Raw genomic sequence first — 24,760 nt, forward strand, 5'->3', positions numbered from 1 at the left:
CTCCATTTATCCCTCCGTCCCTTCTATTAAGTCGTAATGAAAATTACCATTCGAAAGCAATAAGCGAAAAAAAAAAAAGGAAAGCTGAAAGCTCTTTTTCAACTGAGGGTCTTTTAAATAAAAGCCCGACGATTTATGTTTTCCTTTCATTTCTAGCGTGCTTGGACTTCTGAAGGTTGGATTAGGTAGGATTGAACTTAACGTAGAAATTGGAACTTTAAAATGACTTGTTTTGCCATCGATTGGTAGGTATTAATTTAGAAGGAAAAGGATTGTGCAAAAGAGATTTTGGTCCCAGGATCATTCTTAACAGGTTCTTTCTGTACATCTGACTGTTTGACATAGGTACATATTTCTTTTATGATCTTCTGTTCGAATAATACTTCTTTAGTTGGCAACCACTATACCAGGTTGTACAAAAATTACAAGTAAATTTCGTTTGCCCTCTGCAAATTTTTTCCTTTTCGTCACTGTGTAAGAGTAAAAAGGTAGGTATATAAAAAATCTTTCCTTCGCGTCTTTGAATAATACTTGTAGGCCCCCAAGAGATTCCACACTTCGCACTTTAGCAATATAATGGGTATAATACACTTTGATATACTCTCTCTGCAATAGACTCCCACTATGCTTTTAAATATTGAAGAGAAGGGTGTTGGGGTGATGCCTTTAATTCAATCCAAGTGGGGTTTTCAAATTGTTTGTATAAACGTAGAAGAAAAATGAGAGGAAAGGGAGGAAAATTTGCAGGGGAAGGGGATGGAGACACCATGGGGGTGTGGGATAGCAGATATAGAAGGGATGGAAAGTATCATGTGGGAATTTTCTATACTTAACATTTGTCAAGAGGAAGAGACATTACATCAGTGATTCCACATGACATTATTGTGTCACAGCTTCTATTCAGAGCTTAGTGCTTAGCTCCTCATCGACAAGTGCTTTATACCGTGACTAACACACATTTCAAATGTCTTCCTACATATTCAGGCACCATGTTCATAAACATATGCACTAGAGTCACTAGACACTCCAGCTAGTCCAATATATTATTTCCTTATTTCTAGGTACATTCTCTTCTGTCCTATTCGTGCTGTTTTTTTCCAATATTACCTGAACGACTTTTTTGTCCATGACTTTCAAATTCAAATGATAGGTTTGCAACATGAACAAAATCTAGTCATTCCTAGTCCATTCGATGATATCGTTAGAAACAACTTTCCACTTACCAATATCAGAGAACAAGGTAATATTGGCAGCAACAACTTTTCCCTCACCTAGTCACACGTCAAGGCGTAAGGCAATTTGTACCAGGGCAAATTCCAACTGCCGAAGTTGTCTTGCCAGCTGCCAGAAGTGTTGTTCTTGTAGTCTTGTACTCTTACATAATTTTGTCGTACATTCTACATTACAAGAAACAATTCCTTCAATGTTTGATATCGCTGTTGTAAATAATTGTTTCTTTGGCTTCAAGATTAGTCACCAAATTTACTGGATTAATTTCAAAGTGGTTCTCTTTCTTCGGTATGAAATGTCTTTTCAACGTTTCAAGACTTTCAAGGCATTGAAGCCTTCTTTTATCCAAAACCATGAGCGACTTTATCAAACCCTGTATGCATAAAAAATGATAAAATTGGCAATCTAGATATAAATATAAGCTAGTGTATAGAACAATTCTCATATTCACATTTATGAGTGTTTGTTCCTCGTATTATTTTTTATGATATATTATGAAGTCCCTCTTTCTCTTCCTTATCTCTTTATCTTTCCATATCTCGTAAGATGTACGACAGAAGATAATTTAGCAAGTGTAAATAATAAGTTATACTGGGTTCGAATTTGGGTAAGACAGTGGCTACCTTAGAGTCCAATATTAGAAGTTTTGATGATAGAAAAGGCAAGATACAACTGAATTCTTCTAAAAAGGTTATTAGATTAATTAGATCAATGACAGATTTTGCACGTGGCTAAAATTTAAATAGACTTTAACTTTTCATTCCAAATAGACCTTCAACTTTTTAATGTGACACTTCTTCATTTCATAGAACCAATATTCCGCCTACTACTCCATCAAACATTTTTACATTGCTCTGTTCATATCAGCACGGTAACCAAGTAACCACCAATCTCTTCATATTGATTCAAAAGATAAATGTTCACAACCATGTCCATCAGCACAAAACATGGATAGCCAAACGCCACACCAAAGTCTACACCGTCCTCAAATTCCATAGAGTTTTTTATTCCCTTTTAATAAGACATTATCAGCTTTATGATTGTCATTATTGTACAGAGATTTTTATTAAGATAGGAAAACGTGTTGGTTTTACGAGTAGTATCAGACATGTTGATGGCACTCGTAATGATGTCATTGGGATGTTGCTCCAAGACCTTGTTCTGCCATCAGCTAAATCTCTGCCTTGGGATTTATACTAATTAATTTTACAAGACGTTCAGCAGTCAATATTTTTACAAGGTTACCTTCTAATTTAGGAAAAAGTTGACACTTGTCATTTTAATCCTCGCTTTATCTTTTTTCTGCTTCATCGGGATTTGAGACAGAAGCTTCTACAAATTAAACTTGCAGACTTTGTTCACTGAAGCCAGGATTAATCCTGAGTTTGTTGGAAATAAGTTTCTACGTAGGTATACATACCTCTACGATTTTATTTATTTATTTTTTTCTGGTCTAAAGATTTCTTTAAATACTCGTATACCTACATTCAAAGTTTTTTTATATAAATCTTTTATGAATTATACCTAATACCTTTGTAGTACGTCCTCAACTAAGAAATTGTTCATCTGAGGTGTGAACTGTGAAGGTGGTACCTCTACGATTTTTTTTTTCTGATCTAAAGATTTCTTTAAATACTCGTACCTAACATTCAAAGTTTTTTTTTTTTATAAATCTTTTATGAATTATACCTAATACCTTTGTAGTACGTCCTCAACTAAGAAATTGTTCATCTGAGGTGTGAACTGTGAAGGTGAAAATGAAGATCACTAACTATTATTTTATTTTTTCACAATAGGTAGTGCCAGGCTTTGCTAGATTACTATCATCTCTCAGGAATGTGTAAAAAACCAATCTCATACACCCCAACATTTTCAGTGAACTATTCCAAGGATGTTCCTATTATGTAACCATGAGGAAACTGTAGAAAATTCAGGAAATACGAGATTATGCTTGAGTTGAACTGTTCTCGAAAGAAAGTAAAGATTAAGCTACAATTGTAAAGATTAATAAGCTTTAGTTAAACTGTTCTAGCAAGAATGGTTGGTACTTTATTCTTCATAGAGACTTTTCCTTCATTGAATTTTCTTCAGGATGGGCAAACACGATAACAGGAGATAGTTCAAGTTAGTTTTCCAAGAACTGTCTTGGTTTGCTTAAGAATTCAACATCATATTTGCTTCCCCGAGATACCCTATAAGTAGAACTATAGGAACATTTTGATTCAACGTATGTATATTCCGTTTTAGACCCATATATTACAAGTCTACTCTCGGAGGCCCCCAAGAGATTGAAACATGGTATTAACCATTGCAGACGACACATTCAGAAAATATTGAAAGTCAATCCACAAATGCTCTCCTGAATGTTGGTGCATGCACAAGATCCTATCGTTCGATAAGCGTGTGTTGTTTATTCATTCTGATTCCCTACATTGGCTCTTAGGTGAACCTGAAGTGTATGTGGATTATGAATAACGTGTGAGGTTCTGAATAAAGATCGAGCAGGTTACAAGACACCAAGTGAGTGGGATTTTCGATTTTTTCTGCTCTCTCCTGTACGGTCGAGATTTTCATGCTATCAATTTATTTTTATCAATATTGGATGACACAGTGATACCTATCTTTAATGAGATGGTTTCTGCTGAGGTAGGTATATCACAAAAACAGTCGGAGAGGTGGTTTGACAAAATGCTATTCTCATTTAAGAAATCCTTGAAAAGGGTCACAATCTTCCAAAAATTGTGTCTTCGGCCTTGTTTCAAGTGTCACGGTTCTCCTGAAGGAGTTTTTCCACTCAAACACCTTTTCCACCCTAATTCAAAACATAGCTCCAATCCCCTGATTTCTAGCATTTGCAGACATTATTTCCATTTCCACTAATCCCCCCCCCCCCAAAAAAAAATCTATCACAGTGATATCTTTAATAAGATGGTTTCTGCTGAGGTATATCACAAAAACAGTCGGAGGGATGTTAATGGTTTGACAAAACGATATTCTCTCCTAGAAATTAGTGAAAAGGGTCCCAATCTTCCAATAATTGTGTCATCTTTGACCTTATTTCAAGTTGCACGGTTCTCCTGAAGGATCATTTCCACTCAAACACTTCTTCCACCCTAATTCAAAAACATAGCTCCAATCCTCTGATTTCTAGCATTTGCAGACATTATTTCCATTTCCACTAATCCCCTCCCCCAAAAAAAAATCTATTCCCGCCTTTAAGCTAAAATATTCCCTGGAAATCCTGTTTGGTTCACCCAGTAACTCCATTATGGTTAAGGGTTAAGCACTTACACTCTTACGTCAATAATTCGATCATTTTCTAGCTTGATAATTTCCTGTTTAAGAGTATCATGTGCTCTCGGGGAATGTATTGAATAATTAGTTTACATATTTATAAATGTCTCGTTAATAAATTTCTTTAATCATCATCAATATCTTTTATGGTATGTATAAAATAGAGTATCATGTGCTCTCGGGGAACGTATTGAATAATTAGTTTACATATTTATAAATGTCTCGTTAATAAATTTCTTTAATCATCATCAATATCTTTTATGGTATGTATAAAAACCATCACCCTCTTCAGTAGTTGTCGTTCCATTTGCTTCAAGAGACAATATTTTTCTTTGCTATGCTTCGACAAAAAATCATGATCTCCTCACATTTTACATAAGCATAAGTAATATAGGAAACAGATTGGGAATTATGCATCACATCATTACTGTACGAGTAAGTGCCTTCTGTACTCTTGTCATCAGTTCTTGTAATTTTTTTTCTTTGGTAACACTTCCGTAATAACTCGAACAATGTCCATTTTCTTACTAGCTATAGTTATTTGATTAGGTCTGGATTTCACTATTTTTCACTCCCTAGAAGGACTGTTAGTTACACTTGATTTGTACAGCCTTAACAGCGCCGTTAAGCTAACAGACTGTTAAGCGTTAAAAAGAAGGTTGGGGAACACACCGTCATCGTCAGTTTTTTAGGGACTGGTGGGACCAAAGAGTCTATAATTGGACATTAGGCTACTGAATATGACAACATTAGCATTACGTGCTGTAGATACTTCTATCATGCTCATAATATATCTCCGGTAGGTTAGTTAATTTATATCTGAGCTTTGGTCAGGTTTTAAAACATGGGTAGGTACACCTGCTTCTTTTTTTTTCTTCTTTTTCAAATTTATTTAAAGTCAATATCAAATTACTCGTTCGTTTTCAAGGTCGATTTTGTTTTTTTGTTTTAGTAATTTTCATAACACATTGTTGGTACTCACATGTTTTATTACATTCTAGATTGAATGTGTTGAGTACAACACATTAGGAGCCACTATTACTTTCTAACTTTCTATTAGTTTCAAATCTTCTTCGATAGAATCAGTTTTCATACAATTATCACCTGGAATGATTTCTGTCTGAAAACGGTTTACCAGTGTATTACCTAGCTCTCTCTAACCTGGATTTCATTTCTCCAACTTCTTTTGTAAAAACCACATTCTAAATTAGTGGAGGCGCCAAAATAACCATTTTAACATTTTGAATATTGTATACCTATTAAGTTTAATAAATCTGGGAAAATTTACTGTAGAAGTGTTTGATAAGTAAGCAGTTTATTTTTAAACAATTTGGATTCATCATAATCATGAAAATAAATTAAATGGCTTACTTAGTTAAATAAATAAAGAAAACAGGGTGTTCCTCTTTCTTTAGAAAACAATAAATAATACATATCTAGTTAGAAATAACGAAGATAGTTTTTTCCCAATGAAAATAATAAGAGAAATAAATTTATGTGTGGGATTTGACATAAGATAAATGATCAGAGATAAGGAACACCCTATATTTTATTTTTCTATACATTATACCTTACCTGACGATAAATTATACAGGGTGGTCAAAATACTACTAGACTTGGATTTGTTCAATTGTGACGTAATATTGCAAAAGAAAATCCTTTAAAAGTCTTTTGTAACTATTATAATGGATGTGTGACATCAAAATTTTTGCTAAAGTAAAGGTCAAAATTGTTAAGTAGCTCTTGGGAACACAGCCCTGAAGGTTTTTCAATCGGTCTTGCAAATATGTGGATCTTCAACAAAATTATCGGTAGAGTTAGGGACATGACATCTTTGCTCGTTTCGTGATCGTATAAATTATACTACGAAATCCATTGTGACTTATGTTGTAAATAATTGTTTCTTTGGCTTCAAGATTAGTCACCAAATTTACTGGATTAATTTCAAAGTGGTTCTCTTTCTTCGGTATGAAATGTCTTTTCAACGTTTCAAGACTTTCAAGGCATTGAAGCCTTCTTTTATCCAAAACCATGAGCGACTTTATCAAACCCTGTATGCATAAAAAATGATAAAATTGGCAATCTAGATATAAATATAAGCTAGTGTATAGAACAATTCTCATATTCACATTTATGAGTGTTTGTTCCTCGTATTATTTTTATTTTTCCTTTTCGTCACTGTGTGAGAGTAAAAAGGTATATAAAAATCTTTCCTTCGCGTCTTTGAATAATACTTGTAGGCCCCCAAGAGATTCCACACTTCGCACTTTAGCAATATAATGGGTATAATACACTTTGATATACTCTCTCTGCAATAGACTCCCACTATGCTTTTAAATATTGAAGAGAAGGGTGTTGGGGTGATGCCTTTAATTCAATCCAAGTGGGGTTTTCAAATTGTTTGTATAAACGTAGAAGAAAAATGAGAGGAAAGGGAGGAAAATTTGCAGGGGAAGGGGATGGAGACACCATGGGGGTGTGGGACTCTCTCTGCAATAGACTCCCACTATGCTTTTAAATATTGAAGAGAAGGGTGTTGGGGTGATGCCTTTAATTCGATCCAAGTGGGGTTTTTAAATTGTTTGTATAAACGTAGAAGAAAAATGAGAGGAAAGGGAGGAAAATTTGCAGGGGAAGGGGATGGAGACACCATGGGGGTGTGGGATAGCAGATATAGAAGGGATGGAAAGTATCATGTGGGAATTTTCTATACTTAACATTTGTCAAGAGGAAGAGACATTACATCAGTGATTCCACATGACATTATTGTGTCACAGCTTCTATTCAGAGCTTAGTGCTTAGCTCCTCATCGACAAGTGCTTTATACCGTGACTAACACACATTTCAAATGTCTTCCCAAGTGCTTCCATGGGAATTTGGGTAAATGGATGAAAGTAGAGTTTACAGCAATTAAAAATTTACCTAGATATTTGTGAAGAAAGTCCCCTAGTCCCTACACAGAGTGACTGTATTTGAATCATGAAGACACTTGACTATTAGAATCCTGTCGTATTTGATTTGATATAACTGACACGTGCCAATCATTGTTGCAGATCCCATGATGCACGTCAAGTCTGTAAGTGCTTCCATGGGAATTTGGGTAAATGGATGAAAGTAGAGTTTACAGCAATTAATAAAAATTTACCTAGATATTTGTGAAGAAAGTCCCCTAGTCCCTACACAGAGTGACTGTATTTGAATCATGAAGACAATTGACTATTAGAATCCTGTCGTATTTGATTTGATATAACTGACACGTGCCAATCATTGTTGCAGATCCCATGATGCACGTCAAGTCTGAACACCATCTCAAAGATTTGGATGAGGAAGATGATCTCGATGAGGAAGACGAGAGGAAAAACAACATGATGGGATCTCATCACCACCATCACCACCACATGCTGCACCATCACCATCATCACCACAATATGATGCTCAAAGATGAAATGAAAGTCGACTGTGGAGTTCCTATACCGGCAACCAAACCAAAAATTTGGTCTCTCGCAGACACAGCGGCCTGTAAAACACCCCCACCTTCCTCCTTACATAATCAACAGCCTTGGTGTAATCCTAACAACGCCAATGCAGGAATGAATATGTCTATGAATGGATTTGCCTTACCAACCTCCTCAATGAGTCCGTCCTCTGGGGCCCCCTCTAACTATAATAGATACAGTGGCTTCTTCGGGAATCCTTATAGTAATTCAATGGGACACTCTCAAGGTCATAGTAATAATAATAATAGTCATTGTGGACCAGTAGGTGCTTCAGGATTTTCAGAAGTGCAAACTGACACCCCTCCCCAAACCCCACCTAATATGAAAGTACCAAATAATGTGATAGCAGGCTCTCAACAGCCTTCCTGTTTCCCTTCCCAATCTGTAGTCTCTCCTAATAACCATCCTCAGTCTTCTGGAGGATATAGCAATAATGTCCAAAGTCATAATCCTAGTAATAATAACAATAATACCTATAGCAACAATAATAATGTCTTCACTCAGTCACCTCAAAAAGACAGATCAGATTCCTTGTCCTATCATCAACATCCGAGCAATAACAACCCTGCTGCTGGAGCTACACCGTCCAATACTGATTCAACTGCCTTTAAACCATTTTATAAAAGGTAAGAGTAGCTAGATACTTATTTATAATTATTATTAGCTACGATAGGTTCTTGGAATAATTAAATAACTCCCAGGTACTGAACCAAATTTTTCTAGTCTTGTGATGTAGACCGTAGACGTTTGGGCATCACCATTAAAATAATACGCTTATGAAAAATAATTTCTGTATTCCATTTTTTAAAGTAACTTAAGTTTACTTTTTAATAGGTTAGCTCGGAGGTATTTTATCTAGTGTAGTGTTACACACTCTATAATTAAATCATTGAGGGCAAATAACAACTCTTTTAATTTCCTCCACATGATGAAAACTTCACTGGAAATTACACTGAGTATGTGGACCTATAATTTCACCCATAGGAGAGAAATAGGGATCGGTATTTTGTTTGTGTAGGTACTGCTATATTGAGTTTGGAGTACATGACACTTTCAGTAACGAGCAAGTTGATACAGGAAACCTTGTGGCAAAAAAACTCCAATCAAATTTGCTTGAAGGTCCAAAGGAAAATGGTTCCTAGTAACTTACCTAATTAGAGTAGGCACAATGCAATCCAAATCACCTTGATCTTTTGGATGGAAAAAATTTGAGTTGTAACCATAAAAGAGAAACTTGGAATGAAAATTCAGATTCTTATACGCATTTGGAATAGTAAAGCGCACACACACTCGCAAAAAAATGCTACGTATCCCGTAGTGAGAAATGTATAAAATATCTCCAATGTACTTTTCTCAGGTCCCGGGGTTGATTATTTATTGTTCCTATTATTAGAACACCAAATTACCAACAATTTCCGAATCTCATCCTAAGTCATCCGTAAGTACTTAGTTCGAGAGATTAATGTCCTCAAGATAAAGAAGTCACAACAGCTATTATGATTTCAATAGTCCCATTATTATTAGAACACCAAATTACCAACAATTTCCAAGTCTCATCCTAAGTCATCCGTAAGTACTTAGTTCGAGAGATTAATGTCCTCAAGATAAAGAAGTCACAACAGCTATTATGATTTCAATAAAAAAGGAAATATCCTCCAAGAAAACATCATTTCTGACCTGAAGTTCAGATTTTCTAAGGGAAAATCTTGATGGAATTGTCTCACTAGGTTGCAAAAATTCCAACATATTTTACTTTCTTCGCCAATTTGGACAAAGTTGATGATACAAGTCTGGAATCATTTGAATGAGGGACACAAAGAGTTTATCAGATGTGAAAGATTTCTGGAATAAAAGCTCAACTCCTATAAACATATACAGGTTTATATGCTGATTTATCTGGCTCAAATGATCCATATGGATAGTGGAAAAGATACATTTATGAAACTTATTAGGCATATGAAAAAATTGGGAAGGGAAAGGAGCATTTAAAATGAAATATCCTCCAAGAAAACATCATTTCTGATCTGAAGTTCAGATTTTCTAAGGGAAAATATTGATGGAATTGTCTCACTAGGTTGCAAAAATTCCAACATATTTTACTTTCTTCGCCAATTTGGACAAAGTTGATGATACAAGTCTGGGATTTCAATACGTTTGAGCTCTAATACCAGACCATTTATCCTGGACTAATCTTCACTCTAAGGTGATATATTTGAGCTACTCAATTCTCGGACTAACTTATTTATCATCGTGTGAAACAACATTTTCGTCATTCAGAATTTGAACAAAGTAGCTGTCCCAACTGAGAATCCTCTTACTGAAAGGTAGACCACTTCTAACTTCCAATATTGTTATTGTATCATTGTTAGAGTACTGTTATCTTCCTCAATTATGACCTTAAATATTTGGTGAACAGAAATCAGACACCATATCTACGAATGTGTACTAGAAATTGCACTGACTGTTGATTTTACCGGTATTTTCCGAGCTTTATCGGTGTTTTCATTATTTCTGTCACGAAAGCTCAAACCGACCCTGTATTAGTGTTATCCACATACTTCTATATCTTTATGAGCATCAATAATATACCTTAGTATATTTTGAATTTCTTCGATTAAGTCACACAATACTCGCATCCATGGTTTATGCAAATTTTAAAAAAGCTCAAACCGACCCTGTAGGTATTAATGTTATCCACATACTTCTATATCTTCATGAGCATCAATAATATACCTTAGTATATTTTGAATTTCTTCGATTAAGTCACACAATACTCGCATCCATGGTTTATGCAAATTTTATTCTTCAATTCAAATTCTCTATTATAGCGTTCATCAATAATGACTTCTAAATAGGTTTGTAATTACATTGTTTGATTGTTTCACATGGATTTAATTTATTAATACATCAATAGTAGGTACCTATTTTCAAGATAGGGTTGTATGCAATTTATTCATCATACCATTCCACTAATTTTCACCAATGAGTACACGAAAGTGATCAATTTAATATACTTGTAGCTATTGTAGTGAAGTCCTATTGTCTAGAATAGTCGAAATCAGGTATCTCTGAAGTTTTTGACTCTCTCATAAATCCCACTAAAGCCCCGATAATGACTTCTAAATAGGTTTGTAATTACATTGTTTGATTGTTTCACATGGATTTAATTAATTTATTAATACATCAATAGTACCTAGGTACCTATTTTCAAGATAGGGTTGTATGCAATTCATCATACCATTCCACTAATTTTCACCAATGAGTACACGAAAGTGATCAATTTAATATACTTGTAGATATTGTAGTGAAGTCCTATTGTCTAGAATAGTCGAAATCAGGTATCTCTGAAGTTTTTGACTCTCTCATAAATCCCACTAAAGCCCCGAGTTTCAAAGATTTTACCTTCATTCAAAATGAAAAGAAAGTAGCTATCCTCTTTAGGTTGGTAGGCACATTATTATTTTAAATCTTACAAAATTTCAAACACATTACACTTGTCTACATCAAGCTGTGATTAAAAAAAAATAAAATAAATAAAAAAAAATCCTACTGTTTTGATTATCCATTTAATAAAATAATAATAGGTAACAGACTGCGTGGATCTCTACAGCTTCGGCACGATTATTCAAACAACTCTCCACTAATAATGATTCAGTTCAGAATTTAAAAATCAAAGTGGAAAAAATTAACCTCAGAAAATAACCATTTTACGAGTATATTTCTCCTTTTTAACTAAAAGAAAATTTAACATTATTATTATTACCTGCACCTATAAAATGATTTTGTTTGATTAGGAAGGTACCTCTGTTTCTTGATTTTTGAATCAATAAGATCCAGGGGGACATAGATAAATGAAGTTTGATTAAAAACAATAAAGAAACACATAAATTTCGGATGAAAGAAAGGAAAAAAGAGTATAAAAAAATCAATAAAATGAAACGGAAAAAAAAAAAATTGAAATGAGTTAAATATTTAAATTTTCTTTGGTTGTATTTAATAAAACTACTATAGTGTATAATGAAAAGAGTATAGAGACACAAGACACTCCCTGGTTCTATGAAATGATAATATGTAAATAATAAGGCTTCATAAACCAAAAAGCAGGTTTTGAAACCCACAGGGACCTACTCTATGTTTAGAGAGACAAAAGACAAAATATCAACTAGTTATATACTAAATCTAATTGGTATAGGTACATAGGTAAGTATTATGTGATATGTGTATTGCATGAATTGATTCAATGGCACTGCACGGTGACATAATTAAAGCTATACTTATGTGGTGCTTGAGTCATAATATGTAATAATAATAAAAGAAGTGAATATGTCATCTCCACTAATAAAAGTTTTCTCTTTTGTAATAGGTGTTACATCAGAGCGTCAAACAATGGGCCACGCTTGGTATAGTGATAACGCCCTTCCTTGTCACCTTTTTGGTGCTCCTAGTGAGTTTGTCCAACGCTATCCAACTGTCCATACAATCTAATGAGGGACATATTACGGAACAGGCAAAAGTATGTGGCAAATTGACAAAGACCTGTAAACTCTGTAAAGTCCAATATAGCAAAGGTTTCATTTCCACAAAATAAGCAACGAGAATAGTCCATTTTTATAGGAATTTAGCTAAGAAGGCATCAATCAACCTATTTTCTAATTATTTTAAACAGCATTCTGATACACCCTCTACAAGAGGTTGACTACAAGCAGATAATTATTATCTTTGTATAGGTACCATGTTACCATGTACCTCATGTAGATACCTTTCTATACTGACTGCAACTATTTATACCAAGACAACACATCAAGACAGGTGTCATAAAATAAACAACATGAAGAAATACCATCCCATGAACTACCAATGATGAGCCCTATGTGACTTATGACACCCTGTACAGAACCACTTTATTAAATCAACTTCGCTTTCACGACTTTTTCATTTTGATGTTGCTGTTGTTCTTTTGGTTTTGTTTTATTCCCCAATTATCGAATGAATGGATTCAAAGATACAACTGTGAATCCAATCATTCTCGTTCCTGGTTCATTGATGAATTGAATTGGTTTTTTATATCCCCATAGCCATAGTGATCCTATCTTAATGTATTTCATCTTGGATCACGGTAGAAGTAGATTGGATTTTGGACTGAGATTTTGGGCAGGCTCGGATTCAAAATGCTGGTCTTTTTCTTCCAGTAGGTATTAACTTTGAAGTCTGTCTATTGACGTATTGCTAACTGATAACTGACTATGGACAGTTTTGGTTTTTGAGGCAGAAAGAAGCTTTTTCTACGGAAACGTTTATGTTGTCTCTGTTTTCCTTCGCACTAGGGCAGGTGCCAATTCTTTACCAGTTCTCACTACTCTCCAATTTCTTTCATTGGTCCTCTAATATCAAATCCCATTTTTCAAGTTCCTATTTCTTCAATAGTTTCTGATATTTCAATAGTTTCATACTCTTTCACAGCTCTTTCCAACCAATGAATCTCCTTAAAACGTTCCTCAGTCAAGTGTTAGGTGGAGATGAATGAATTCTCAGACACGACTCTGAGTACTCTCTTGTAGTGTTTTACTATGAGAGTTTCGTGATAATGATGTCTGATAAGGATCCCAATGTTCCTTTCAATGAAGAGAGAGAGAGAGGGAGAGAGAGAGAGAGGGAGAAAGAGAGAGAAATGGGGAAATAAAATGGTTAAAGGATGTTTTTGATGGTGACTGAGAAAATTTTACCTTCCGCTAATACCTAGTGTTCTCTCTTCATCTTTATTATTATTTCCCTCTTTATTCTTCTCTCCCTCCTCCCTCTATTTCTCTCTCTCTCTCTCTGCTCTTTTTCTCCCTATTTCTCTCTTTCTCTTTCCCTCCCTCTCTATATATCTCTTTCCTTCTCACCTTTACTCCCTATTTCTTCCCCTCTATTCTACTTCTCTCTTTCTCTTCCCCTTCTTTCGCCTCTCTCTCTCTCTCTCTCCTGTCTTCAAGAAAGGACCACTCTAAAAATGGTTGAGGGTTGAGGTCGCAAAGGTATTTATGGTGATAGAGAAAGGGAGCAGAGAGCACTCACTTATTTGGGGAGAGTGGCATTTAAATTCATTCACTTAATATTTATCCACCGTACTAGTATTAGGAGAGAAAATTGTAATTGTGGACGTTCTATTCAAAATTCTGGATGTGACGTGGGATGGGTATGGGTCCCACACCCATATGGGTCTATGGGTAACAGTAAGACGTTGGTATGTATTTACTATGAGACAAAAATCATAGCTACAGCGGTGATAGCACCAATACTCGGTTTTATCTTATTGCAAACTATTTTGGGTTCCAGAGAAAATTGGATTGAGGTTTTTAGTGAGCGAAAGTTGTAAGTCTCAAGTTTTACCAGAAGAAGCAGATTTGAAGCTCAAATTGAATGTATCTATACCTAGCTACTCACCTATTTGAATATATTATGTAAATAGCCAGCACATAATTTACCCATTTGCTAAAGTTAATTACACATTTATGTACTTACCTAGATGGACTGCGTACGTGAAATTATACTTTTTTTTTTAATGCTATTGTTCTTGCTCGCTCATTCTTGTTTTGTTCAGAGTATAATTTACAATTATTTTAATTCCATCTACAATGATACCTATCATAATTATGATTTCAGTACGTTTTGGAAATTTGCATACCGAAATCCCATTTAGTAGATGGATATGTTTGTAAAACAGAGACAGGAAGGTTGTTTTTTCTTTTTCTGACTTGTATAAAATTTGCTATGATACCCATCACGTACTCGTATTGTGGCTAGATACTAGATACCTAATTATTCAGACAGCAAAGTAGGTTTGTACTTAGTAGGTACTTACATAGGTAATTTGTGCAGCATTCAGGTACCTATATTAGGTGCTATGGTTGAAACCTACAATTTTTACCCAAATATTCGGTAGGTCCTTTGTATTTTCGAATACTCCTGCCCCGCCGTGGTCTTTTTTCTCAATTAATATTCCAATTTTAAACTAGGTAAGTTTAAACATTACTTATAGTACCTACCTGATGGTCGCACATATATGTAAGGTATTATTATTCCCAAAGTACCTACTGCTGATGTGTGATTCCACGCTACGTAGTCTTACAACTATTTCGTCTAGCCACATATCTACTGTACCTACTACTCTGCTAGTTGCTTTACCATCACCAGAGGTTCACATAATCAACAACACACTAGGTGGCTAAATGAAACAGCAAGCTGTGAGTCCATGCCTCCCATCCCATCACACTCCATCCTCAGCGATGCTTAACTTTTTTTGACGTCTGAATCCTCTATGTTGGGATTTATTTTCTTAATGTCTTTTTGATGGATTGCTTAGCTCGCAATGGGTGGTCAGCTGTGATTTGTGAGCGAAAAGGACATAGAAATAATTCACAAGGCTTTTTTTTACAAACAAAAAAGGCAATTTCATGGTCGCTAGCCTGCACTCCTAGGAGCGGTCTCTCAAATATGCAATAAGGGGGCAAGGGACAGAGCATTACAAAGTCCCAACTTTGCACTGAGGCCCAAGATTTAAAGCTATATAAAAGTGAGAATAAGACAATAGGTATTATACAGTTATCTCGTACGTACTATATGTAGTATAATAGAACATATACTTGTATATAAAAAAAATGTGCAGACTAGATTTCATGGTCACATTAAGCTACATTGATCAATGAAGAAAATGATCAATACCGGGTATGACTATTGACTACTATGGTATCACAAACACTTCATCACGAACCACAAATCCATCTGTCCACAGAGTCCACACTCCTAGGGTCACGAATGCCGAAACAGCAATATCGTATATAAAAGTGAGAATAAGACAATAGGTATTATACAGTTATCTCGTACGTACTATGTAGTATAATAGAACATATGTATACTTGTATATAAAAAAAAAATGTGTAGACTAGATTTCATGGTCACGTTAAGCTACAATGATCAATGAAGAAAATGATCAATACCGGGTATGACTATTGACTACTATAGTATCACAAACACTTCATCACGAACCACAAATCCATCTGTCCACAGAGTCCACACTCCTAGGGTCACGAATGCCGAAACAGCAATATCCCGTCCATGCCAATGTACAAGTAAATGAAACTGCTCCTGTCATGCGTGACAAAGCTACCGAATCCCTGCCCCACAACACAATGCCACGCCGGACCATATTTATTCTCAAATTCCTTCTTGATATAGGCCGCCAGATCGGCGAAATTATTGCATCGTTCGTACGCTGCTTTGGCCACCGTGATCACTTCTTGCTGCATGTCATTCGGCATGTCTGTGGATTTGATGAGGGGCGCTTTGTCATCTTTCGGAGCCGCCCCACCCTTTTTGGGTTTGGGTCCCATCTTTCACTCGACCCAAATTGATGGACAACGGTGTAGAAAATTCAGATCTATCAGGAATTTTTTGTACCTACGTGCTCTCTTTTGAATTTTCCTATGCTCATGAACAAATGAACATCATACACTGATAAAAAAGTAAAAAGTGAATTAACTTTGGTGTTTGGTGTTTACCTGTTTACACATAATTTTGGCGCGGTTCGTTAAATTTTAACTATCGACTGGTCAATATACCAGATGGTTTTCATGGTTCACTTTCACCGCTGTTCTTTCATCCTTCCTCTTCTCCTCTTCCTCCATTTTTCAAATATTTTTAAGGTAGGAATTTTCTTAAACTAATCATGAAACATGAAAGCTTGAAACTTAAACTGAACAAGAGGTATAATTTAAGTGACATTTTTTGAAGTCTAAAAAAGCAATTTTCACAAGAAAAGGAAAACAAATTTCCATCGCATGTTGGAAATACTCCTCGGGAGTTCTAGACTGACTGAAATCATTTCCACCTCTTTGTGTCAGTGAACCAGGCAATTGGGCAAAGGTGCTCTTCTCACAACTGTATCCAGTAATATGACCACATATTATTTGATTTCAAAGATTCCGTGTATTATGCTATTTCTAGCAAGTTGCCCGTGCTTCGTCACACAAAATTGATCATAACTCGAGACATACCTACCTTTCCATCTAGGTAGCTACAAGTTTATTTAAGTTTAGAATACATTACTTTGGACCTACCGAGTAGATCACAAAAAAACAGTTGTGACCACAAAAAAATAAAATCACAAAAAAACTTTTTTTAGTCGTCCGTTAATTGATGAAACAAGAAAATAGTAAAAAATTACCCTAGAAAAAAATTAGTTTTATTGTATCTGAATTTGCTTTAAATGAATACTTCACTTTATTCTGTCATGTTTTACTAGAGTCATGTTTTACTACAAGTTTTGGGGTCCTCCTTAGATGTCTGTAACTTTATTTCACGTGTTCTCATTTTGTAAATTTTAGTTTGTAAATTGTACAAAATTTATAAATTATATGTACCTACTCACTCGTTCAATAGATCCTATACTTATATTATTCGGAAAAATTACCTATATGTTATAGGTATCTACATAAAATATGTTTGTATGTTTTTGTTTCTTCTCCAAAATTTATTTTCAAAAGCTCACAGTAGATGAGGCATTTTTTAGCTGATAGACCGACACAAAGGGCTTGTACCAAAGGCCACAATCTATGTTTAAACTTGTTTTGAGTTAGGCGATTGAATTAGACAATTTGACACGTGATTTCAAAATTTTCAACCAATCAGATTGTTCAACTAAAACCTATTTTAAACTCAGATTCTGGTCCGGCCATAAATAAAATTTAGAAATCACGTTAGATGAGGCTTTTTTTAGCTGATAGACCGACACAAAGGGCTTGTACCAAAGGCCAGAACCACAATCTATATGTTTAAACTTGTTTTCAGTTAGGCGATTGAAGTAGACAATTTGACACGTGATTTCAAAATTTTCAACCAATCAGATTGTTTCAACTGAAACCTATTTTAAACTCAGATTCTGGTCCGGCCATAAATAAAATTTAGAAAGCTATTTATTACCTGATAATTTTCTGAAAAAAATTGGTAAGAAATTTATGATTAGATACGCCATGGTCAAGCCCACCGTGAGGGAAAACCGAATTGAGAAAGACAGGGAGGTAAAGAGACAGTTGGTATTGGTAGTTTTGTCATCTCCACTAACATTGTGGTGGAGACACCAAATCTCAATTCCTAAAACTTTTTTTTTTCAAGAGAAATATTTTGTTGGATGAGTGAATTTTATAATCTGTTTCATTCTTATATACATGAAAGAGCTAACAGAAAGGATAACAAGAACAATTTGTAATTTCAAGTTTTCAAATCCATTTTTAACATCTCTCATCTGTCAAAAGAGGTTTTCAAATATATTATTACTTAATTAGTATATCATGCATATTATTGCCATAATAGTTTTTCAAACAAAATTTTGCTAAATCATCGGACAGTGCCATATTTTGCTATAGCGTCCCTCAATTGAAACCATATTTACCTTCCTGTGAGCTCTCTATTATATTTATTTTCAAATTAAAATGGTGAAGATATGTACTTGAAAGTGTGCATTTTGGTACACACCTATACCCACAATATACATATTTGTACATAGCTGGTAAGTAGGACTCTCCTATGAAAAAATAAGGGTTGCCAAAGCAAATTTACAGTCGATCTAAGTGTTCAAATTAAGGTACTTTTTATAAGTAAAAATATTGCTGAAGCCAGGACTGCCATAATAAAATGTACGGATATTCTGTTGCTCAAAGGGGGGCAGAACCTATTAGTTCCTGAAGCACCAGATTTTGGGAAGATAAGTCCGCATTTGGTAAAGTTCTCTCTATAAAACCTCTTTGGAAGAAATCTTCTTTTTGTCTTTGGAGAAAACCCCCCAGATTGTATGTTTGCTCTGACATCTCTAGAATTATAGTTATAAATATTACCCATTGTAAAGTGTACACTCGACAACCTTCTCATAGAAATAAATCAAAAAATAAAGTTATTTATTTATGCATTATTCTACATTAAGTAAAATTGAACTATGAATTTCTGTGTCCGTGTATTGTGATTGCTAATTGACCATATCCTTAGACTTAAGACTTCAGCAAATTCATGTTGAAATGTTAGTAGACCTCTGAGATTGAGGGACCATTTCACCACATAGTTACAACATAATACTGAGGTTTTAAGGGATTTAAGGGACACTGTGTACGTGGTATACGTACTTACAGCATTAACCTCACTCAACCTGATTGGGGTTGTAGAAAAGCCAGCAGCATGAGATTACCCAGATGGTCACCCATATACCAACCACGCGCATGGCGCAATGTTGCTTAACCTGAGTGACCTATTGGAAACTCGTGAATCCAACGTGCTACCGCTGGGTGGTTAAAAATTAATACCACCACCACTACTACCCCCACTACTACCACTGTGGTTAAGGCACCCTCCCCATTGCTCTCTCCTCTCTTTTTCTATTATTTCTCCTTCCCATCTGTTTCTCTCAACCGAAAACACCTCATGAAATAACAGTACTCCAGTCACGTAGCAAAACACTTGCAACACGTCCTGACTGAGAGAGAGCGAGAGACAGAGAGAGAGCGAGAGACAGAGAGAGAAAGAGAGAGATTGATTGATTGATTGAAAATAATATAAGTCTTTATTTTTTAAAGTAATTTACAATAGTATTCGATCTCCTAAGCTAATTAGCTAACTTATGAAGAGATCGCTCTCATCACAATTGTTTATACACTATAAGTAGAAAATAGGTAATTACAGGTAACTAATTAATTAGTTTTACAATGGCTAGGTAGTAGGTTTCTAGTTTTTAACCAATAAATCCTTCTTCCTAATCACAATGATTCAAAATATAGGTAGGTAAATGGGGTAATATTTAAACAGTAATATGGCTAACTATGTATTTTACAAAATGATCCCTATTGTACGAATATTCAACATGTAAGTACATTCCTAAGTAAATAGGTATTGACATTCCCTCTTTATTCTTCTCTCCCTCCTCCCTCTATTTCTCTCTCTCTCTCTCTGCTCTTTTTCTCCCTATTTCTCTCTTTCTCTTTCCCTCCCTCTCTATATATCTCTTTCCTTCTCACCTTTACTCCCTATTTCTTCCCCTCTATTCTACTTCTCTCTTTCTCTTCCCCTTCTTTCGCCTCTCTCTCTCTCTCTCTCCTGTCTTCAAGAAAGGACCACTCTAAAAATGGTTGAGGGTTGAGGTCGCAAAGGTATTTATGGTGATAGAGAAAGGGAGCAGAGAGCACTCACTTATTTGGGGAGAGTGGCATTTAAATTCATTCACTTAATATTTATCCACCGTACTAGTATTAGGAGAGAAAATTGTAATTGTGGACGTTCTATTCAAAATTCTGGATGTGACGTGGGATGGGTATGGGTCCCACACCCATATGGGTCTATGGGTAACAGTAAGACGTTGGTATGTATTTACTATGAGACAAAAATCATAGCTACAGCGGTGATAGCACGTTGAATTCACCAGTTCCTGTCTCATAAATCACCGAAGTTAAGCAACGTTGTACGTGGTAGGTAACCAATTGAGTGACCATCTGGACAATCGGGTAACCAGTCCCGGCCCCAGGCTGGGTGTGAGGAGCCGCGTAGCTTGTCACCAAAAGGAGTGTCTCTCCCATCACTAGGACACTCGCGGAGTGAAAAGGCCATTTTGAAAGCAAAGAGTTGAAAATTTCCCGAATTAGGAAAGCAATCAAGAATAATCCTTCGAGCGAACATTTCTTCAACTTTTCCCACTGGGTTTTGGGATTTCATTTTCAAATTCCCCACAGTTCAGAGATGCACCACATCATTGTCACAGGGTGCTAGGAAAAGTGAGTGCCAGTTGTATCAAAATCTAGGGATAGAGATCGTGCATACGATTAAAATTAAAAGAACGAAGGAAAATTCGTGTCTCACATAACTATAGTCAGATATGTGAAGAAGCTGAAGAGCTAAGTGAACCTGGGAAAATTTAGGCCTGTCTCAGATTGGAAGCGTGCAGTCGAGCAACTTTAAGTAGCGAGGAGTCTCGCGATATCACCTGAAAATCTAAACCTATGAAAATGATACGGTCAAATTAGGTAGGCGTCCACAACCCTAGCCGGCGGCGGTCGATGGTCAAGGGTCAATGGTCCATGGTCTAAGGTCCCCGTTGAAGACGCGCGCTAGGAGACCTAAGTGACGACTCCAGTGTGAGAGGTCTCTATCACTTCCATAGATTTGGATTTTCAGGCGGCATCGGCATCGTGCGACCACGCTTCTAATGTGCGACAGGCCTTACTGTCCTCATGCAACAGGGTAACGAGTTACTTGCTCAAATCTAGACCTGTCATGCAAACTGTTGAGTAAACTCTTACTCTTACATTCCTGCTTTATTCGGGACGACACAACTTTGTGAACAATTTGTTGCCTGAGGGAGAAAGTCTAGAGACAGCAAACGTCAGACAAGCTGGAGAAATTTGAATATAAATGATGTTTGGAAGGGTTTCGAGAGAAAATTGATGATAAGGACAAAGAAGGAACAGATATTATTAGGAGTAGGAAGGAGGGACTTTTAAAAGATTCTTCGAATTGTCCGCTCTCCGAAGTTTTGGTAATGTTTTGTCCGAATTTAATTTTGGATTTGGAATGGCAAAGAAATCGACAGGACTTGGGCAATCATGCTACAGATTAGCAATAACCGGAGGCGCGTAGCGATAGCACGTTGAAATCACCACTTTTCAATTGATCACTGAATTTAAGCAACGTTTCGTGTGGTTGGTATCTGGATGTGTGGCAATCTGGCCAATAGAATGCTGCTGGCTTTTCCCCAGCCTGATTGAGGTTAATATGAGTATACTGGAATTTATCCATAGGCGAGTATAGCTTGTCGCCGAATGGTGGGTAAACGCCCCGCCAGTGACGAATAAGACGACAGTCAAGTTTTCTCACAGAGGGAACTATGACTGCTAAGGTCTTATCGTCCTGAAATCGAAGAGAGAAGGAAGACAGGATAGGAAAAAGCCAGCCTTTCCGAGAACGAACATTATCCGTTCCGGATAAAATCCGCCCCGGGCAGAAATGGAACCCGCTCTCAAGTCTCAAGTTAACATGTGGACCAGGCTTTACAATCATTTTGGAGCAGTATAAATAACCTTTTGCTAATTATTATCAGCACAATATTCTTATTTATTGTCTTTGCTACACCTAATAATCATCGAAATACCCACTCTTCTCATCAGGTAGCCAAACAAGGTTCAAGTTTCATGCTAATTGTCAATTAATAAAAAATCCAATACTCACAAAGTGGGACCTCGGTCACACCATTGGGGGGACCCACAGCTGTGAGACTATCTACCATCCTACACCTAAAAGAGAATAAAAACCAAATATTACTCTACCAAATGAAATAAAACCAAATTAAAATAAAAAATAATAATCAACAAAATTTTAACCTTTTTTTTTTGTTCTTCTTCTCCTCCTTCTTCTTCTTCTTTCTCTTCTTCTTCAACGCAAGAATTTTTCAGAACCGGATTTAATACATAGGGAACGAAAAGTTTGAATTTTATATTGTTTTCATATCGAACTCAGAGTGTGGACGTAATTCAGCAGTTAATTGAGAGAGAGAGAGAGAGAGAGAGAGAGAGAGAGAGAGAGAGAGAGAGAGAGAGAGAGAGAGAGAGAGAGAGAGCTCTCCTATGGCACATCTACATATGCGAACATATGTACATAGAACAGATAAGGAAAATTCCTACCAAATTTTAGATTTCTAGATGTTGGGGTTCTGGAGATAGAGCGATCAGTGTGTTGCCATCAAACACAGGACACTGAATTTCATGTTTCTTAAGGTGTGTCCACACATAGGCGAGCGACCATCGATCGATGTAGACTAAACCGTCCACACAGGATCGATAACAGAGATTCACCTCGTCGATCGACGGCCGGTCGACTGTGTTTGGACAGATGGACACACCTTTAGACATATTGAAGGAACCCCAATGGTCAGCGAAGAGGTGATTTGAAGAGGAATGTGACCATTGGATGTAATAATTAGAGGAAAATTGCCGTTTCATTTCCATGCAAATAGTTTCTAATGGTTACTGATACCGTGTAGCATGTAGATTATCGTTATTAAACGATTGTCCCCCTCTTTTACAGGGACTAAGGGCGAATTTACTGATATGTAGAATACAACTACTCATTCAGCTGAAATAAATCAAATAATATTTCTTGTTCCGAAAGAAGGACTCAAAATTGTGATAGCATGTTTATGGAAGATGGTCATAATAAAATTATTCAATTAGGTATGTAAGTATAGATGTGGTTCTAGGGCGCCTCCCAGATCGTTTATATTGGTGAAATGGTCACATCCACTACTGAAGTTAAAAATCTTTTACAGATATCCACATTGGTATTTTATGTTGATCTTTCAAAGAGCACCATATTCAGCGCTTGTGTGGGGTTTGCCTGACGGTTTCCGGTGGGGCCCCTCACGCCATTTTCAACCCCGGGTCCTCTCCTCGCCGTCCGCGTCTGTTTACTGATTTCGCTCAGATAAGGTACAAATAGAGAGTCGGTATGGCTCTCTCTCCCAGGCTACCAATGTCTGGGTTTACATTGTGTTCACCTAATAGGTTTCGTTGTGACAATTCGCGTGTTGTTCATCCCAAAGTAGTAGAACACGCGAACCGGAAGTTGTCATGGCGTTTTCTCTACTATTGCTTGATATGGGGCTTTTTGTATTGTTTTTTCTGGTACCTTCGTTGTTCTTGTAATTATTCTTGTATAATTGATGCTATAATGCTGTATACAATATGATGTACATAGATATACAGTGTGCATTTGATGTTATGTATATCCTCTCCCTGTGGTATACACAATGGATTACAAACGTATTATTCTGATGGACTTGTAGCTATTATGTTACAGGGTGTGCCAATCAGAATTCATAATCATTGCCATTCTATTTTTGCACGGTTAGAAGATCTCTTGTTCATAGTTAGATAGTGGAGATGTCAAAACTACTACTTTTAAATTTCCGTATTTTCTATTGATAAATCCTATGTTAGTGGAGATGACAAAACTATTACTTTTCATTCCATTGATGAATGCAATATTTATTAGTGGAGATGACAAAAATACCACTTTTCAAATTTGCAAGGCCATGAGCATTTCCATTTTAATTTTAACCTTATTTGAGTAATCCTGTATTCCTTTTTGTAAAATTACAAATGGATGAATTACATCCATCCTTGTAATTATCCAAGTCAAACACATACCTAGTATAACATGCCCCATATTTATATTTATTACATCAATAGTCCACGTTTGTGAACATGGAAATATCATGTAAACCTAAATTGGTACATTGGTAAGAATGGTAAGCATTTAAACATATCGTGTACGTAATTATTACCCTTTACCTGGGTAGGGTAACCTTGGAAAATCTTCAATTTATATTCTTATGGTCAAAGTTTGAATTCTTTTGTAAAAGTTGGACTAAGTTTCAGGTACCTACTTGGGTTGAAAACAGTGGCGTAGCGTGGTCTAAATTCAAGTGTAGGACGTGTAGGGCTCCATGCACAGGTCTACCAAGTCCCATCACAGTACATGCCATTAATATTTATGGGCATTAGAGTGAACTTTTGAGTTGTATGGCCGCCATACACGCCATACATACGCTACGCCACTGGTTGAAACCTCTTTTATTTTGGAAGTTTAGCCTTTACTTAGGATTATGTACATATGTACCATACCTATGTACCTGCAAATAATACAAATACCTACATCTCATTTGTAAAAAA

The 24,760-nt window shown here is 36.0% G+C and overlaps 2 protein-coding genes across 2 annotated transcripts in view; one reads left to right on the plus strand and one right to left on the minus strand.

The window, feature by feature from the left end:
* The window catches only part of LOC103506141 (homeobox protein caupolican-like), a 111,862-nt gene extending 98,317 nt beyond the window's left edge, over positions 1 to 13,545 (plus strand). Inside the window, exons 5-6 of the mRNA XM_008470525.1 lie at positions 7,801 to 8,647; positions 13,482 to 13,545. Coding sequence (XP_008468747.1) covers positions 7,801 to 8,647; positions 13,482 to 13,545 — 911 coding nt within the window. The remainder of the gene's footprint in view (positions 1 to 7,800; positions 8,648 to 13,481) is intronic.
* Positions 13,546 to 15,595: 2,050 nt separating this feature from the next.
* LOC103506140 (dynein light chain LC6, flagellar outer arm-like) lies at positions 15,596 to 16,600 on the minus strand. Its single transcript, XM_008470524.2, has 2 exons — positions 16,050 to 16,600; positions 15,596 to 15,774 (listed from the first exon to the last, which is right to left on the minus strand). The coding sequence occupies exon 1, from the start codon at positions 16,391 to 16,393 to the stop codon at positions 16,088 to 16,090; it is 306 nt and encodes a 101-aa protein (XP_008468746.1). The 5' UTR covers positions 16,394 to 16,600; the 3' UTR covers positions 15,596 to 15,774; positions 16,050 to 16,087.
* Positions 16,601 to 24,760: the final 8,160 nt, after the last annotated feature.

This window comes from Diaphorina citri, unplaced genomic scaffold (genome assembly GCF_000475195.1).
Source record: "Diaphorina citri unplaced genomic scaffold, Diaci psyllid genome assembly version 1.1 scaffold218, whole genome shotgun sequence".
Lineage (NCBI taxonomy): Eukaryota > Metazoa > Arthropoda > Insecta > Hemiptera > Psyllidae > Diaphorina > Diaphorina citri.